This window comes from Cryptomeria japonica, chromosome 3, assembly GCF_030272615.1.
Source record: "Cryptomeria japonica chromosome 3, Sugi_1.0, whole genome shotgun sequence".
Lineage (NCBI taxonomy): Eukaryota > Viridiplantae > Streptophyta > Pinopsida > Cupressales > Cupressaceae > Cryptomeria > Cryptomeria japonica.
In genome coordinates, this window is record NC_081407.1 from 672920433 (window position 1) to 672941734 (window position 21302).

The 21302-nt window shown below is 33.6% G+C and overlaps 1 protein-coding gene across 6 annotated transcripts in view; it reads right to left on the reverse strand.

Annotated features, from left to right (window-relative positions):
- Positions 1 to 19507: 19507 nt before the first annotated feature.
- LOC131030629 (putative methylesterase 11, chloroplastic) overlaps positions 19508 to 21302 on the reverse strand; it is a 56875-nt gene continuing 55080 nt past the window's right edge. For all 6 annotated transcript variants that reach the window (XM_057961519.2, XM_057961514.2, XM_057961515.2 and 3 more), the window contains exon 7: positions 19508 to 20199. In XM_057961519.2, coding sequence (XP_057817502.1) covers positions 19921 to 20199 — 279 coding nt within the window. In that variant the 3' untranslated portion in view covers positions 19508 to 19920. The remainder of the gene's footprint in view (positions 20200 to 21302) is intronic.

The following is a 21302-nucleotide window of genomic DNA, read 5'->3' on the forward strand; positions in this document are numbered from 1 at the left end:
AAAAATGACCTCCACGAAGTCGGTGTTGGTAACTCATCACAAAATCAGATACTGGTTAGAACAGTCAATACCGGTTGGAAAAAAATATGTGAACCATTGTCCTAGAATCTTCCGCTTGATCTCCATCTTCATCTTCATCTTCATTTTGATGTCGACTTATTGTAGCCACGTGTTATCTCTTAAGCACATACCGGTTGACACAAAGTAGCAGTTAGAGATAAACCTTAAACATACCGGTTGACAGTGTAAACCAATTGAAGTTACACCAGTAGTCAATGTAATCATATGTGTGTGTGAGAGTGTTTCATCAATGACAACAAGTGATGAATACATTACAATCATAATCAAGCCAGCATCATGAATAATGTTGAGGCATTGGCTAGACCAAAAGGTACTACCGTGAACTCATAGTGTCCATACCGAGTTTGAAATGTTATCTTAGGAATATCCTCATTCTTAATCCTCAGCTGGTGGTAATCTGATCGAAGATCAATCTTAGATAATACTATAGCACCCTTCATTTGATCAAATAGCTCATCTATCCTAGGCAAAGGATATATGTTCTTAATGGTTACCTTATTTAGCATCCTGTAATCAATACATAATCTCAAGGTACCATCCTTCTTCTTCACTAAGATTACTAGTTCACCCCTCGAAGATACACTAGATCATATGAAACCTTTCCTAAGAAACTCCTGCAATTGAGCCTTAAGCTCATACAATTATGTGGTAGTCATTCTATAAGGATCCTTGGATTGTGGCTCGATTCCAACTAAGAGTTCTATAGAGAAGTCAAATTCCCTTTTTGGTGGTAACTTAGTAAGATCTTCTGGAAAAACATCCAAGAACTCTCTGAGAACTGGATAATCCTTAGGGCTCTTCTTGGCATTATCCAAGTCACTTACCATGACAGCAACAATGGTACATCCCTTCCTTTGATCTTTCTTGAGTTGCATAGCTAAGATGTGTCTCAATTCAAGAAGCTTTTGAGACCCATGAATTTCAACCAGATTTTCAACATCATCTAAGCAACTACAACTTTATCCTCATAGTTTACTATAGCTTTATGTTCAGTTAGCCAGATGATACATAATATCACATCATATGATCCTGATGGCGCTACATAAAGAATAACCTAAGTTTAAAAATTTGGAAGCTCTAAATCACTGCAAAATAGACACGAATCTACCCTCTTCTCTGCTTGATTTCCATATTGAACCATCCATGCATGTGACATATAACCAGGTCTAATAAATAATCTAGAAACTAATTTAGGATCAATAAAGCATTTTGTGGCCCCTGTATCTATCAAAATTGAAAGTGATTGACCAAAACGCTTACCCATCATCTGGATAGATGAATCCTGAAACTCAGCCTAGTAGTTGTCTACCGTTGCATGAATTTGATGTTGTGATTCTCCTTGTTGATGTCCTCCTCTCTGAGATTTGGAATGTTGTGGACAGTTTGAAGCATAATGATTTCCCCCACAATTGTAACATCCATCTCTAGGTCCTAGGTGTCCATCTGATCTATTCCTGTCAAAGTTATGTCTGGTATTGGAATTAGTGAAGTTGGTGTTATTGTTCACTTTCGTGTTTCCACTTTGGTTAACTCCTCCTTTGTCCTAAGTATTAGGTCCTCTTTTCAAATTCCTTATCTATCGACAGATGTTTCGGAAATTTGCCAACTGCTACAACTTTTGTTCATGTTTAGTTGCTTTCTCAAAGATTTCATCCATAGTCAATGGATTATGAATATCCACTTCTACTCCAATATCAGTCCTCAAACCTAAGATGAACTTTTGAATGTCGAATCGTTCATCCATGTGGTACTGTGGAACATACTTTAGGAGATTGGTAAACTTCTCCTAGTATTGAGTAACTATCATACCACCCTATGTAAGATTTTGGAACTCTGTCATCTTCCTATCGAAGAATAACTGAGGAAGCCACCTCTTCCAAAATGATTGCAGAAATAGTTCCCCAAGTAATATCACTAGGTTGTAACTTCTTCTCAGATTTCTCATTGTCCCACCATGTTGCAGCTTCTCCAGTAAGCTAATAAGCAGGTCATACTGCTTTAGTTTCATTTGACATGTTACAGAGTTCAAAATACTTCTCCATCTTAATTACCCAAGCTTCAGCACCATCACTGATGGTCTTACCATCGAACTTAGGTGGGGCTATCATTTTCAAGTCTTTGGCTAGCTCCCCTTCAATCCTAGCTCGATGATCAGGTTGTTCCTCAACCCTAGGAATTTCATTTCTAGGTTGCTCCTCATGTCAAGGTTGTTCATTTTGAACCTCACCAACCCTAAACTTCTTGTTCAATTCCATCCATCCTAGCATTTTTTTGATTCAAAAGATCGAGAATTTGATCAAGTCTTTCATTCTCGTTGCTTGTTCCAGCTCTAATAGTTCTAGAACCCATTATAATTCAACAAAACCTGCATCAAGCATTGTTCTTTAGCGTAATGGTCATAGGCCCTAGTGTTATAAACCTAGAGCTTTGATACTAAAATGTAAAGATGTAAATGTTCTAACTTTCATAAATGAACAGAAACTCTTTAACTTCAAACAAATTTTTAATCCTCTCAATAAATTCATTTACTTTTCTCAATCCATTCCATATTCACATAACGTCATTCAAATAAGATTATTATGTATGTGAGTTTAATAATAGATAAACAAGTCTAAATCCAATAAATAGATATTGCATAGTATTCTTTTCATAAAGTGTAATCTTTCATAGCATTACATCATACAATTTCTCTATCTAGGATACTTTACAAGACTTAGGCATTTCAATTGCCTTAAGCTAAAGTTTACAATTACAAAATAATATATAATAAAGAGATGAGATGCATCCATAGTGTTGGAAATTTGGAGGAATTGATTATGTGTTGCATTGATGTTTTGTCATTGATGGCAACACCGGCTGTTTTGGTTGTTTACCAGTTTCTGGTTGGTTCTGGTAGAGTGGTTGGATTATGACATTGATCTGATATGCTTTGGTTTGTGGAATTGATTTGGATCTGTCATTCATGCTATTCAAATGCACATCACGATCAGTTGGTTCGAGATTTGATGACTCGGATACTATCTTTTGTTCTAGTAAGCCTTTTGGTCAACGATAAGGGTTTTACCGGTAAAGCTTTGTTGAAGATTTTTGATGCACGTGATAAGTGGTGTTGGTGAAACTTCTAGATGGTTCTTAGGATGTTGATGGTTATCTTGTTCATGTTCATGTTGATCGGTGGTGTTGGATTTGGTTTATGGTGACCTATTTTGGGTCTGGTGTTATCTAGGTTATGGACCGGTTTATGTAACGTGTTGGAGGGTGTTCTTGATGCGTTACTGACAGGATTTAATGATTGGTTTACATTGTTTTCAGCCTAAGCTGACTTGCTTGATCATTAGATTGCGGGTTTATGTTGTGAATTTATTGTATTATCTTGTAGGTGGCCAACCTAATTGTTTAGGTCTCGGGTTGGTATAAATATGATGTAAGATATCTTTGTAGATCATGGGCATATGGGATTATGGTTATAGGATTATCTGTGTGTAAATAAGGTTGTAATCATATGCAGAGGTTTTGGTTGATCATAGGTGATCAAATTGGGTTTGTGGAAGAGGTTTAAGGCCTCTAGTATTGAGCTTAACCGAAACTGTACTTAGGCATAGGAGATGATATCTTTGCAGTTCACTCTTCTTTCCGGATTGTAGTCTGGATTTATTTTTTAGTTAGTGAGGGTCTTTTTTTGTGATGAGCAGTGCGCTATATGTTGTTGACCTTCTTGCATGTGTAGGACCCTCATATTGTAATCACATACTTACTGCAGAAGTATTATCTGACTATGGGTAGGCTTCCCACCATGGTTTTTCCCTTTACCGGGTTTTCCATGTACAAATCTTGGTGTCATGTGTTCAGGATGGATGGTAACTGTTACATGATTTATGTTTATGTTTAATTGCTATATCATTTATTCTGGTATTTGGTTTATGCATTCTTGTATTGAGTTTATGTGTTTCGATAATAAGGATTTGAATGCTTAAAGTTTGGTAATCTGTTGACAACTGATTCACCCCCCCCCCTCTCAGTTGTCCTATGATTATTTGAGTTGTCTAACAATTGGTATCAGAGCTTGGTCCTCTCTGCAAAAGCTTAACCACTTGAGGAAGATCCTATGGTATCTAGCAGTTCAAGTTCATCAAGTTCATTTGTTGTTGTTTTCCGGAGAGAAATTCCTAGGCTTGATGGAACAAATTAAAGAGTATGGAAGATTCGGATGGAGACTCATCTAAGATGTCTTGGAAAGGAGATTTGGGAGATCACTGAGAATGGCTATACACATCATAATCTGACATCCAGAAATCCTCCTCCGACAGGCTTGGATAAGGACATTGAAAATGATTGTAGAGTTAGAGAAGCCCTTATGTGTGCACTGTTTGATCAGCAAATTATGGGACTATCTGAAAAATCAACTACAAAGGCTATATGGGACGAATTGAAGACTCTGAATGAAGGTGACCCTACTGTTAAAATTTCTAAACTTGATGGTTACCGGGTGAGGTATGAGAACCTGAAGATGGAAGAAGATGAAAAGATTATTGTTTTTATGGAGATAGTTAATGAGATTGTTATGGGAATTCAATGTTGTGGTGGATCTCTGAGTGAAGATGAAATAGTTTCTAAAGTACTGAGAGATTTGCCACAGGATTATAAGATGAAGGATACTGCTATTAATGAGCTAAGAACTATGGCAAACACCTTTGTTAATAGGGATACCTTGGTTGGGAAATTATCTTCTTTTGAGCTTGAGGAATTCGGACCTTCTGGAGCTGTAAAATCTGAACCTTCTTTTCATGCATCTACATCATCTATCGGCAAGAGTGATTGGAAAGATTTATATGCGAAGAAACTAGAGGATATGAAGAAAGAAGAAGAAGAATTTGAGCAACTTGAAGCCCTATTTGCTAAAAGAGTACCTAAAGGACTGGCAGGAAGTAAGTATGAAGGAAAATCACCTTTTAAAAGCTTTGCATGTAATAAGATAGGTCATTTTGCATCTAGATGTCCTGAAAGGAATTCAAGATTTGAAGAAAGAGCTGGAAGATCTTTTAGACCTAACCATGATTATCATAACAAGCATAAGTAAAGGAGAAACAAAGACAAATAATGTTACTATGTTGATGAGGAAGGTGTGACTGATTCTGATAATGAACCGACACAAGATTCAGCTAGTGGATCCAGCAATGGAAAGGAATGGGTTTTTTTGGCTATCAAGGAAGATGATCCAGTACCTGAAGAGAAGGCCCTTGCTGCTAAAATTGAAGACAAGGATGAATCAGTAATTGACAGTGGATGTTCGCATCATATGACTGGAGATAAAAGGAAATTCTTATCTTTGAAAAAATTTGATGGTGGTCTGGTTAGATTTGGAGATGACAAAGCATGCATAATCAAGGGAAGAGGAAAAATATCATTAGATGGTACTGATAATGTTTATTATGTTGAAGGTTTAAGGCATAATATTTTGAGTGTAGGACGGTTGGTGGATAAGGGATTTCAATTACAGTTCAAGGATGCAAAAAGCAAGATTATCAACAGATCTGGATTGGATTGCAACGGTACACAGACTAAAGGTAACATTTTTAATTTGAACTTCAGTGAGAAGACATGCTTGATTGCACAAATTGATGAGAGTTGGCTATAGCATAAGAGGTTGTGTCATGTGAATTTTGATTGCATTGTGAAGATCAGTTCTACTAAGGCAGTTAGAGATATATCTAAGATTGTAATGCCCTGTAATCCGGTATGTAAGGAATGTCAAATGGGAAAGCAAATAAGAACTTCTTTTACGAGTATACAAGACAAATCTAATGATATTCTTGATCTTATTCATATTGATTTGTGTGGTCCTACTAGAATCAAAAGTTTTCAGGGTGATAGATATTTCATGCTAATCATTGATGACTATTCAAGAATGATGTGGGTTACTATTCTAAGGGTGAAGTCTGAAGCATTTGAAAAGTTTAAAATCTTTAAAGCTAAAGTTGAGACAGAGAACGGATTCAAAATTAAATGCTTAAGGTCAGATTAGGGTGGATAATTCAGGTGAATTTAACAACTGTTGTGAGAAGAATGGAATAAGGAGACAATTGTTTGCACCCCAAACACCTAAGCAGAATGCAGTTGTGGAAAGGAAGAACAAAACTATCTTGGATGCAGCTATAACTATGATGATGGAAGTTAATCTGCCTCATGTCTACTGGAGAGAAGTTGTAAGCATGGCGGTATACACATTCAACAGAGTTCATATCAAAGGAGATATCGGTAAGACACCTTATGAGTTATGGTTTGGTCATACACCGATAGTTAAGTATATCATAATCTTTGGTAGTAAATGTTATATCAAAGAGATGATTCCATTGGAAAGTTTGATCCTAGATGTGATGAAAGAATATTTCTTGGTTATTCTAATAAAAGTAAAGCATATAGATGTTATAACAAAAGATTGCAGAGAATTGTGGAGCACTAATGTCAAGGTGGATGAGCATAATAGAAGTCAAATTAGAGCTTATGAAAGAGAACCGGCAGTGGAAATGATCAAAACTGAACTGGTAGAACCTACACCGGAACAGAATGTTGAACCAGTTACTCCGACAATATCAAAAAATTCAACAGTAACTGAAGATCAAGGCAGAGGAACAGAAAATCAAAAGACTCCTAGGTATGTAAGGTTGAATCATTCAGAAGATCAGATCATTGGAGACAAAAACAAAGGAGTGATGACAAGAAGAAGGTTGGCAGCTGATGAGGCATGTTTAATTTATCAAGTTGAACCAGCATCAATAATTGAAGCTTGTAAAGATGAATGTTGGATGAAAGCTATGGAAGAATAATTGGATCAGATAGAAAAGAATAACACATGGACTTTAGTTCCCCGGCCTAAAAATAAGAATGTTATTGAAACTAAATGGGTTTTTTAGGAATAAATTGAATGAAGATGGACAATTTGTGCGGAATAAAACTAGATTGGTTTGTAAAGGATATTCTTAGACGGAAGGAATTGATTATGATGAAACCTTTGCACCGGTAGCTAGGATTGAAGCTGTGAGATTATTTCTTGCTTATGCTACACATAAGAACTACAAGGTTTATTATATGGATGTTAAGATTGCATTTCTGAATGGAGATCTTGAAGAGGAAGTTTATATTGAGCAACCTGATGGATTTTCACTTTCAGATGACAAAAACATGGTTTGCGGGTTAAAGAAAGTGTTATATGGATTGAAACAAGCCCCTAGAGCTTGGTATGCAAGACTGGATAAATATATTTTGAAGCTTGATTTCACTAAAGGTAATGCTGACAGTAATTTATATTATAAGATCACTGATGATGACATATTGATTATTGAAGTCTTTGTTGATGATATCATTTTTGGAGGTGAAGATAAGTTGTGTATGGAATTCTCTAACAATATGAAGAATGAATTTGAGAAGTCTATGATTGGAGGTTTGTTATATCTAACTCAAACTAGACCGGATATAATGAATGCAGTTTGTATTGTATCAAGATATCAGAGTGATCCTAGAGAAAATCATGAGAGTGTAATGGAAAGGATTTTCAGGTATTTCCAGGGAACAACTAAATATGGTTTGTGGTATCCTAAAAATGATTACTTTACATTATGTGCATATACAGATGCAGATTGGGTTGGAGATGTTGATGACTGGAAGAGCACATCCAGTGGATCTTTCTTTCTTGGAAAGAAACCTGTTTCATGTATCAACAAAAAGCAGTGATGTACTTCTTTATCTACTATTGAAGTTGAGTATGTTGTTGCTACTACTAATTGTACACAAGTTCTATGGATGAAGCAAATGTTGAAGGATATAAAGGTGGATTGTAATGAACCGGTATTTATTCACTGTGATAATTCTGCTGCTATTGATATATCAAAGAATCGGGTATTTCATTCTAAGACAAAGCACATATCTATTAAGTATAAATTTTTGAAGGAGAAGGTGGAAGCAAATGAAGTGAGACTGGTTTATGTGAACACTAAAGAGCAGATTCCAGACATATTAACTAAACCTTTGCCTAAAGAATCATTTGAGTACTTCAGAGACATATTGGGGGTTTCTGCCCCTCCGATAGAGACCTGAGTGATGTTAATTGGCATCAATCTGGTATGCATTATCAGAGTTATTTCTCATTCTGGATTGATGTGGTGGTGCTACTACTCAGGGGGAGTAGTCAGCTGTAAGAATCAAAGGATTTATGATTTTTCTTTGATATTTATGTCAGATCTTTGGCATTGATGTCAAAGGGGGAGAGATATTCTTGTGAAAAACATAAGGGAGAGATATATTCATTAGGGGAGTTTGGTTCAGAGCTTCATTGCTATATCATTTTGTGGGAGATTGTTGGTTGTCTTCCATAGGGGGAGACTTGTTTGGCATTTCTTGGCACTTGGATGTTTTTCACATCTAGTGTTGCCATCAATGCCAAAGGGGGAGATTATTGGAAATTTGGAGGAATTGATTATGTGTTGCATTGATGTTTTGTCATTGATGGCAACACCAGTTGTTTTAGTTGTTTACCGGTTTTCGGTTGGTTCCGGTAGAGTGGTTGGATTATGATATTGATCCGGTATGATTTGGTTTGTGGAATTGATTTGGATCTATCATTCATGCTATTTAGATACATATCACGATCAGTTGGTTCAAGATTTGATGACTCAGATACTTTCATTTGTTCTAGTAAGCCTTTTGGTCACCGGTAAAGGTTTTACCAGCAGATCTTTGTTGAAGATCTTTTAATGCACGTGATAAGTGGTGTTGGTGCGGCTTCTAGATGGCTTGTTCATGTTCTTGTTGATCGGCGGTGTTGGATTTGGTTGATGGTGACCTATTTTGGGTCTGGTGTTATTTAGATTATGGACTGGATTATGTAACGTGTTGGAGGATGTTCTTGATGCGTTAACGGGGGGATTTAATGATTGGTTTATATTGTTTTTGGCCTAATCCAGCTTGGTTGATAATTGAATTGCGAGTTTATGTTGTGAATTTGTTGTATTATCTTTTAGGTGGCCAACCTAATTGTTTAGGTCTCGGGTTGGTATAAATATGATGTAAGATCTCTTTGTAGATCATGGGCATATGGGATTATGGTTATAGGATTATCTATGTGAATAATGTTGTAATCATATGTAGAGGTTTAGGTCGATCATAGGTGATCGAATTGGTTTTGTGGAAGAGGTTTAAGGCCTTCGGTATTGAGCTTAACTAGAACTGTACTCAGGCATAGGAGATGTTATTTTTGCAGTTCACTCTTCTTTTCGAATTGTAGTCTGGATTTATTTTGTAGTCAGTGAGACTCTTTTTTGTGATGAGTAGTGCGCTCTAGGTTGTTGGCCTTCCTGCATGTGCAGGCCCCTCATATTGTAATCACATACTTACTGCAGAAGTATTATCTGACTGTGGGTAGGCTTCCCACTGTGGTTTTTCCCTATACCGAGTTTTCTACATACAAATCTTGGTGTCATGTGTTCTGGATGGATGGTAACTATTTTGTGATTTATGTTTATGTTTAATTGCTATATCAGTTATTCTGGTATTTGGTTTATGCATTTCGGTATTGATTTTATGTGTCCCGATAATAAGGATTTGAATGTTTAAAGTTATGTAATATGTTGACAATTGATTCACCCCCCCCCCCCCTCCCTCTTAGTTGTCCTCTAGTTATTTGAGTTGTCTAACACATAGATTTTCAATCCATAAGCTATCCTCAGTTCAATCCTTCGAATGAAAACGAGAACAAGATTCAGGTGTTTTTTCCACCTAACCTTGAAGCATACACTTCCCCAAAATTCTTAATCAATTTAGAATACCTGACCCTACATGAATTACTTAGTAAGAAGAATTTGATATACAATATGGAATATGGTGTGTGCCTAGAATAATACATGCATTTTCTATTATTCTAATTCAATTAAGAAATAAGCAAGATCATAACAAGGATATGGTAGAGAGTAATAAATAAATCCATCTATTCCAATGGTCAATAAGTTACTCGGTCGAGTATAATGCCATGCATAGCAATAAAACATAGTTTGGAAAAGCAAACTATTCTCTCTAAACTCCACATTCGACACCCATCCCGAAAGATAAACTTTCCCAAATACACATGTCTACTATTATCATTCATCTAGCATGCCTATTTTCTTTCTATTCAACATAAACCAAATACCATTTTAGAATAAACAATCTTTCATTTTCAGCATGATAAGGTAAGTTTTTAAAAATAAGTTGTAACACATGTATGCACATATTTGCATATAAACAGAATACAAAAATGAAGATATGAGCACGTGTTCTTTAAATCTTTGTTCTTATTTTGGTCTCACAATCATTTTCACAATGTACTATCTTTTGGTATGTTATCATTCATCTTCTAAGTTCTTGTTTAGTAATGGAAATAATAATAGCAATCTATTCTCAATGTTGAGGTTCATATGCATATATATTTATATGTAAACTAATATTGTTTGTTTACTCATGTTTACTACAAGTATTCCATAGATAATCTAATGTTCATTATGTTTCCAGAAGTTGACTATTCTCAGTTTGAAATCTGATAAAAATACATGGACAACGTACAAAGAAATCCATTTTCTTACAATATTCAACATATATTTGCATATATATATATATATATATATATATATATATATATATATATATATATATATATATATATATATATATATATATATATATATATATATATATATATATATATAATGTTGTCCAGTGGTTTATCACTATGAATATCAACATAAATAAAAACAATCATACTATGATCATATATTTTTCATAAATAAATTGAACAAGAAAAGCTAAAAAAGGTGTATATTCTAGAAATGTTTTTCTTTCATCTGCATATCAATTTTGGAAAATACTTGTTTTCAGATTGACAGTTTTCTACAATCTATCAATATATACGTATATATATTTTTTGTATATACATGTATCAATATGTACACACACACAGATATATATATATATATATATATATATATATATATATATATATATATATATATATATATATATATATAACATGTTGTTCAATGGCTTATCACTGTGAATACCAGCATAAATAAAAACAATCATACTATGATCATATATTTTTCATAAATAAATTGAACAAGAAAAGTTGAAAAGGTGTGTATTATAGAAATGTTTTTCTTTCATCTGCATATCAGTTTTGGAAAATACTTGTTTTCAAATTCATAGTTTTCTACAATCTATCATTATATACGTATATATATATTTGTATATACATGTATGAATATGTATACACATACAATCACACAGTGTTGATTCAAACATGGTAGAGATTTTATTTATCCAAAAGAGATTTTTTTATATCAACGGAAAAGTCCATTAGTTGAAAGAAAATAATTTGAATATAACAGAGGTAACCAAAGAATATGAAAGAAATACATTTTTAACAAAGATTGCTAAGAACTTTAAACTTCTGATTCAATAGTACATATTGAATCCTACCTCAACTTGATGATTTGATGAAACAATCTGATTAGTAGCCAAAATTCGATTCCCAATTTAAGCTTTTCCTTCTATTCTTTTCTTTGTTTTTGCCTATGGCCGATGATCTTCTCTCCGTAATAGTGCTTTCCAAATTATTTATTTTCCCGAGCATTGCACTTCTTTATGCAAATATCTTCAATCCCCAACTCTGCTATGCGAGTCAACTGCAGGTTTCACTGTTGTTAACAGCAATGCTAGTGTGGTTAAGGCTCACACCCTGCCCTCCCCCTCGCCCTTTATGCCTTGCTTATTCTCTCAAACCCTGCCACCAATACGTTGGACGGGAAGTTCGGTTGCAACAGCCTTGTCGACTGTGCTTCCCTTTCACCATTTGGTGATAACAATGAATAGTATTAAACATGCATTCTATGTTTGGTAGAATATGATCCGCCAATAATAATAATATATATATATATATGAATGAGTAAATCAATTCAAGTTTAATTATCTATTCTATTTCATGGCATTATATTATATGTGTGTGTGTGTGTGTGTGTGTGTGTGTGTGTGTGTGTGTGTGTGTGTGTGTGTGTGTGTGTGTGTGTGTGTGTGTGTGTGTGTTATTATCTAAAAATCAAAAAGTGGGAATATAAGCACGATATTTCATCCATTTAATTATGAAAATTATACATTATCTGCACACAAAATGCACATAACAATCATCAAAATACATGTATAATCATTTAAAAACATTGAAAACAATCTTTCTTCAAATTAAAGAAATGTCAACTAAGACTACTCATACCAAATTCATCATTCGAATTTAAACAAACACTCAATTAAAGTCATTTAAATTATCTATCTTTGCAAGATACAAATTATGAATTCTAATGTGGTGTGTGAGATTCCATCTTTTTATCGAAATCAAAAAGCTAAGACAACTCTACCTGAACCAAGTTCTCGCATTCATCCACGTTCACCTGTTCCTGCATTCACTTGCACTCGATTGTTCATTAGCAATGACAATCCCAAATTTCATAATTAAATTAATTTAAATCATTCATTTGCATTTAAATTTCTATCCTAATCCATATCGATTTTCAATTTCATTTTCATTTTCATTTCATCCATCTAATCATAAAATAAATCATTTCAATAATTTAATAATTGCAAGTAATTATAGATAAAACGGTTCAAGCATTCAAGGCAACATTTTCATCCTTCAAGCATCATGGAGCAAAGTCACATCAATCTTCATGCAAGCATGTTCTTTTGATTAGGTCATTCATGTTCATGTGTTTGTCATGCTATTACATCCAACATTTGTGAACATATCTAAAGAGCATTGCATCATCAATCTTCTTATCAACCATTGCAAATATGAGGGAGTTGACTCAAGAGTTGTAATCAAAGATTCTGACAAGGTTGACGACAATGAACAGGTTTAGATTTCGACAAAGCGAAAAGTGGAGGACCAGGGTGACCAACCATCTCAATCCCGAGAATTCTGCCCAAGCTTCTGAAATTGGATCTAGTGCATCTCCCTGATCCGGAAACAATCCCACTTGCCTATCTTAGAGTTAAAGGACTAGGGAAACCTACCATCCCAGTCTCGATAATTCAACCTGAACTTTCAAGAACATATTCTGATCTTATTCTTCTACTCGTATCCTTCTATATGGCTCTATCTAATAACTGTAGCAGTCTATTATCATTGTTTCACTTCAATTATCCATTGGTTTACCCTAATTTCATAATTTACATCCTAATTTCAACTCAAAAGAGGAAGACATCGTATTGGTAAATTTAATTAGTGTTTCAACCCTTTTCCCAATTGAATTATGGCTAGATCTATTGAATTTATCCCCCTCTTTTAATGTTTTGGTCCCTTGGTAAGATTAGTGGTTTTATTATCTTAATTGATGAAACCCTAACTTCCCATACCTTACACTTAGCATTATGAGGAATAAGTGATGAAGAAACATTATGAGGAATAAGTGAAGAAGAGACAAGTTTCTTGATTTTGTGACCTAATCAACTTCACCTTTGGGCACTGGAAAAGGCCTTATCCTTGCTTGAATGTTGGAAGAGCTCCTAGGTGGTGTTGGAATGGATGAGTGTTGACTTTGCAACCTTATCACTACTTTTTTGGATCCTATATTTTCTCTCCACTATTACAACAACTCCCTAGATATTTGATCATTTCTCTTGCCTTGTCTCTATTTTTCTCTCATTCAGATTTGATTGTTTTAATTTTGCTTGTCATTACCTTGGTTATTATCTTGTATATGGTGTTGCACCAAAAGATTGGGCAAAAATCTACAAAGGTGGTGCAATCTTGTTTCTTCAAGATTAAAGCAATGTTGGTGTTATTAAGATCCTACAGTACTGCGGTCTTCTTTCTTGATTCTTCCACCACCCCACAATTTCCAACCTCATAAAGCCCCAAAAACTTTGGAAAACCAACATCCCATCCGAGCCAACTACCTTATCCAAATGCAATTGGAAAGTTGATGTTTTCACTTCTTCCTCAGAGATTGGAGATGTCAAGTAGTCATTGTCCTCTTGTAATAACAAATGTGGTATGCAATCTACTAAATTGTTCTACAAGGGCTCCACAACCCCAACCCTAACTAGTAAATTTTAAAAAAAATGAACTCATTTTGTCTATATACATCTTGATGGTTGATCACAAATTGACCATCTGGATGTTGTATTTGGGTGATTTTATTCCAGCTCCTCTTCATTTTCGTTGTATTGTAAAAGAACTTGGTGTTAATATCACCCTCTATAAGCCAAAATTCTCTTGATTTGGATCACCAGTAGAATTTGTCCTTTGCCAATGTTTCACCATATTCCACCAATAATTCCTTTTTCTTAACATATCCACATGCGTCATACCATTTTTAATAAGACTTCCACTTAAAATCTTCATCTTTGGTTCAAGTCTTTGCTTCTCTTCAAATATGTTATAGAAAGTTTTGTTCCAGATCTTTAGTTTACCTTTAAGGATTAGAAGCCATTTGCAGAATACATACAACGAAGGTGTTGAATTCATCCCATCATACTTTCATTGGATCTTTCAAATCTTGCCTTCTGAACCACATCTTCTCAAAATGGAACTAGCACTTCGCCAGAGAGTCCTCGCTAATGTACAACTCCACCAAAAAGTGATATAACATGGGGATGATTTTAATAAGGGAGTCAGAATAAGGGAGGTTTCTATCCAATCGTTAGAGATAAGGAATCAATCCAGACATTTTTTGTTAGTCGTATTGAAATCTCAAATCAGTTATTGCATATTGCATATTATTTTGTATATTTCTTTCTATGTAAAAATAGTATAATATGTATATATAATTTGCTCACCAATTTAATCATTGGATCTATGGAATGTAATGGTACATTAAAAACGTTGCATATAGGTTTTTAAATCTCAGATAAGCACTTCTTAATTTTATTTATTGCAAAAAAATAATTAGAAAGGAGGCTTGATTTAGCCATTCTCTATAATTTTTTGATCAGTCGATACATAATAGAGTGTATGATATGTTTAGTTTTCTCCTTCGTAGTTGGGTTATGTCAATCAGATATAATTGTAAATTTTGTTGAGTACCTCTATTGTGGGACTCATCTATGGGTCTTTTCGTTGGGGTGTTTTTTTGGGTTGGATATGTACTCGGTCTCTCCTAAATTTATCAAGATTGAGTTTTATGATATCTTGGACTATGTAATTTTCTTATTATTAACATAATTATTTAGTGGCTTTGCCAATTTTATCCAAAAAAAGAAATAAAAATTCATATAAATTAAAATATTTTAATCAATTTTCTTTTTATATAAATCTATCAACACCTCTCCAATGTCTCTTGTGATTTTTCTGTATTCCCCTTATATTCCCCTTTCTACTTCTCCTATGATTTTTCATATTCCCCTTTAGGCTTCAATATATATTTAATTTGGATAAAAAGTTGTGGTTATAGCTTTTTTTATGTTAAGAGTTTTGAAATCTAAAACCTTATATATGAAGAATATAATAATAGGGGTCGGGGATGGGTGGGCCTATCTACCTATCCCGGGGCCTCCCACCCACCCGGTTCCTCGGGCCCCCCCAACAATAGTAGTTGTTCATTAATCAGCTTGCTAGAATATGCTACATGATGAAAGTTTATTCTAACAAGCTAATCAATCTAAAGCTAATCAATCACAGTGGTATATATATATATATATATATATATATATATATATATATATATATATATATATATATATATATATATATATATATATATATATATATATATATATATATATATATATATATATATATATAAGTATAAGTGATAAGCATTACTTTTGATAAATGTGCTATAATATTTTATGTTTAAGAATATAGATTAGAATGTTTCAAACAAATTTATTTTTATATAAATCTATCAACATCCATAATTAAAGGAAGAAAAGACCAAGCACCTCTTAAAAGAAATTACACTTAAGATGGAATTAAGGGTCAAGGTAACAATTTAATTGGGGATAGGGTTCAATTAGCATTAGGCTTCAATAAATATTTAATTTGGGTTAAAATTTGTGGTTATAGTTCACAAAACCAAATTGAATACTAACTTTGAACCTAATTGAATGCTAAACCAAATTGAACCATAAACCAAAACCTAATTAAACACTAAAAAAACAAAATAAAACCAAATAAACATAAATAAACATAAATAAACAAAATAAAACCCTAAACCTCACACTAAGCAAATCAAACCCTATCACTAATCCAAATGAAAGAGAAATATTAACACCAAATTGAACCCTAATTTTAAACAAAATTAAACACTAAACTAAATTAAATCCTAATTCTAACAAAACCAAATCAAACCCTAACCCTAAATGAGATTATTTACTAACTGTCAATAAACCTAGAATAAATATTAACTTCAGCATAATTAAGCAAAATTTATTCGTGATAGCGCCTAAAAAATTTACTTGAAACAAAATTAAACAAAACCAAATCAAACCTTGACCCTAAATTAAATCAAACTAACCTTAAAAGAGAAATATTAACATTGTATTGAACCCTAACTTTAAATAAAATTAAAGACTAAACTAAATTGAACCCTAACCCTAACTAAAGCAAATCAAACCCTAACCCTAAATTGAATCAAAATATAAACATATCTCTAAAAGAATCAAACCCTGCCACTAAACCAAATGAAAAAGTAACATTAACACCATATTGAACCCTAACTTGAAACAAATTAAACACTAAACTACAAATCGAATCCAAACTCTTAAGCTAATTAAACTCTATACTTAATTGAACCCTCACCCTAAACCAAATTATACCATAAGCATAAAACAAAATTGAAGCTGAAACCTAAAACTAATTAAACAATAAACCAAATCAAACCCTAAACCTAACACTAAATGAATCAAACCCTATCACTAAAACAAATGAATAAGTAACATTAACACCATATTGAACCCTAACTTGAAACAAAATTAAATACTAAACTAAATTGAACCCTAAATAAGACCCTAACCCTAACCACACCAAATTAAACCCTAACCCTGAAAAAGTTCTTTTACAAACTTTACAATAAATCAAGTAAAAATTAACTTAAACAAAATTAACCTAAACCAAATCAAACCCTAACCCTAAAATAAATCATACACTAACTCTTAGAATTAACTTAATCAAATTGTAACTCTAAACCAAATCAAACCCTAACCCTAATAGTAAACCAAAATGAACCCTAATCCTTATTGAATTAGGGCTACTATTTTAATCCCTAACCTAACTATAATTCTAAATCTAGAATTGAACCAAATGGAATCCTAAATCTTACATTGTACCAATCTAAAATATAATAGCCAAATGTAATAATATGATCATTAGGCACCTCTAGAAAAATATCTCTCGACTTAAATATATATAAGCTAGTAGATATACAGCTGAAAATTATCTAAAAACATATATAACAAACAATCTAAGGTCAGAATGGCTGTTATAAACCTAATTAAATATTAAAAAGGACATAAAAATATGACACATTAAGCACTATCATTGTCTATTCAGAAATCACAATGCATTTTTAATTTATTAATTAAATAAAATATCAAAATAGAACTGTTTTCTGAATAAATAAATATAATAAAAAATGCATTGTGATCGTTGAAATTCAAACACACTCTTCCGCAAGTTAAAAAGAGATTGAGTCGTATTGGAATCTCTGAATCTCCAAGTGTTGTCAACATGTGAGGCTATATGGCTAGAGGCTGACAGAAGGACGCCAGCAATGCTATGGTTTCTGGCATTATGCTGGCGAAAATTTTGGAAAATTGAATTTCAAATTTAGAAAATAGATTTGATAAGATAATATTGTTGGAGACAGAAGCAGAGAAGATAAAACAATGTTGTAATTTATAGAACCTTACATGCTTATTACAATTATTCTAAACTATAAATGATACAATCCTATTTATCATGAATTTACTTGCATCGTTGTAAGAGCCTTGTTTTCTTTGTGTCTCATATTTTTGTGTGTGAAAGGGCAGCGTCATCATCATTGAATCGACCTTATAGATGGAACAACTGTGTTGATCACTTGATCAAATTAAAATTGGATTGGATTGTATCTTATTGTGTTAATGGAGGCATGGGGAATCCTGATCCAACCGTATGTCAAATTGTACGCATGTCAAACTGTGTTTGTCTTTGCACTATGGTGTTGAATGTAGTAAACGATGTTCACAAGTTGGATATTTAGAGGGGTGTTAGAAAATATCCTAATATATAGGTCCTCATATGTCTATAAAAACTGTTCTAAACTGTGAATCATACAACCTTGTTTTGTGTGCATCTACCAGCACAATTTTTAACAAAAATGCCTATGAATTGCCCTACTTTATATATACCACTCAGGTTTACCATCTCCTGTCAATGATGTTATTTTCATCGCCAACTTCATTGCATTATCTTTCCATACTTGAAATGTATAGCTTTCACCATGGCTTAGGCAGGATCCTGGGGCTTGGTTCACAACCCTTTAAGATCCATGGCAGTGAGATTGCTGACAGGTGTATGTCCCTGGGACCTGTGCTGTCAAACTCTAGCACACAGGTATGTGGTTGGACTTTTTCAAGCAAAACTAATCATTTGACTGAGCAATGCATAATGCTCCTATAGATTCTAGATAAGAAAAGAAGGCTTAGAGGGATACAGGAGGCAGTTATAATTTCCTAGGTTATAGAACAAATGAATATTTTGTGTATTTTAAAGATATAAAATCAATGTGTTTTGCATGTAGTTTTAGTCTCCTAGGTTATATAACACGTGAATATTGTGTATATATTGAAGATATTAAATCAATGTGTTTTGCATATCATTTTGTGAGCTAGTCCTCTTCGCCTTGATGCAACTTCTATTCCAAGTGATCCAAATCCCATCATCAGAAGCTATCAGAAACCTCAGTTATCTCAGTGAGCAGGAGTCTCAAATCAAAATTGTATCATGGCTCAAAACTTTTATTGAGAACATTTATAGTGAGGTCTTAAAATCGCAAACTGAAAGGTAGAAAATTCTTTGAAGTACCAAACAGAGACAAATTTTCACTTGAAATATGCATAGAATAATATTCTAAACTTGATTATGTTATCGGCACTAGCGAAAATTTACTGGAATTAGAAACAATCTTACTAAAAGATGTCTCTATGCATATTTAGTCATCCAGAAAGGAGAAAGGGTACAGTATAAGTACCACAGTAGAACTTCATTTTCTTATATTGAAGGGAAGAAACATGCCAGGCAGTTAAAATGAAACAGACAATAAAGGCATGGAGTCATAGTTACAAAAAGGTTGAAAGAATGTCTTAGGCACTTAGTTACCTCTGCCTAACATTATTCTTCTGGTCAACGTTGTTCTCAATATGAAGAAAAACCTTCGAAATCAGGACCATTGAGGTCCATTATAATATATTGATGGAAACAGTAGAGTAACGTCCCACCAAATTAGGCAGTATTGATACAGACAAAAGTAAAAAGGAAAAATCTCCTATGAAAAATTTTACTACTATCAATGCACAAACATGATAAATTTAGGCAGAATACCTAATATTATTTTACAATAATACAATTTTCTTGTGATGCTTTATGAGATTAAATTAAAATAATAGCACAGAAGACAAGCAACAATTCGCTCTAAACGCAATTCCAAATTCTGGCCGCATCATCTCCATATATGGTATATGCTGCCTTCACGAGAGATGAAAATAACAGCTCCGGGATTGTGACTTTAGTAGAGAATCTAGATTGAACAAATAATTTGAGATACCCATGTCCAATGAACACCCTTCTCAGAATTTCTCCAGCCGTGCAATTTCCAAAAACACTTTGTGCAATGATTGTGGCTTTGCAAAAAAGGGGCAATGGTCACTGCCTTTGACCTTGAAAACCCGCTCTGGAGGATTAGCATCAATCAAGCGTTGTTGAGCAGCTGGGGTCAACGCTTGATCCTCAGGTGTTTGAATGAAGAAACGCCTTACACTGCCATAATTCTCTTCTGTAAGAGATATCCTCTCCATCACTGGTGCAAATGGAATTGCCCTCATGGACACAGTTGCAAGGGCAATGTCCTGAATCATCAAATTGAAATGTAAGCAACTAAACATAAATTTTAGGACACATAATAAACCAGTAACCAACATTACCCATATTGGTGGTTTCTATTTTATATTAATTTAATAGGTATCCCAATAAAATTCCAGTAAGAAAATCCAAACTTCATGCACAGTTTAATTCTTTCTTTTGTAAATTAAATTTCATGCAAAAACAGAGGAAAACATGAAATATTCTTGAAAAAACAATATATATTTCATATTAAGCACCTAAATTTACCAGAGTGATGCTTTCAAGAAAGAACAAAAGGAGTGAATAGCACAAAAAGCTGTCACGGCAGTTCACCTCCTATTTTTTTTTTATTAATTAATACAACATTGGGCCCAGATCAATTGTAGGGATCGATAGGGCCTATTCCTAAATGTGTAATTGCGTGCGCATGTCCGCCGAGTGGTGAATCTTCTTATTGTGATGTGGCAGATTTGAACCCGGATTGCACTATTTAAATATGGACCACTTCACCATTAAACAATAATACCTTGGACGTCGGGTCACTGCTTATTTTGGAATTACTAAGCCCTATTAACTAGGTTGACATTTAATATTTAAAAATATGTATAAAATCTATTATATCAAATTGCTCTAAATATTGGTAATAAGTTATAACTATCAAATGCCTGCATTTGTTTCAGCCTTCAGGTGAATATAATTTTTTTGTCTGGGAAAACTTAAGCCATCAATTGCACGTACTTTCATATTCCCCTCTTTTGGAGTGAAAGCAAAACATGTGTCAATTCCAGTAAGGCAGAAAAAAGATTCGTAGAAAATAATAAATGTAGTTTTAATGTCATATGTTGCTCAGCAAATGAGAAAACAGAAGCATGCATTTCAAAGATGGTACATAAGGATTCTTGAATACAACAAAATGACCAATATAAATCAAATATCAGGCCTAAACCTTACTTTCAAAAAAATATATTTAGTGCTTCTCATAAGAAAATTTAAACAGCCCATGTGTTTAACTGACAGAAAATGAACAATAAAGTCAGAACGACCATAAGCCAAGGAATGACTGATATTAGGGTATTTTCCTGATTCACCCCCCAAGGAAATTAAGAAA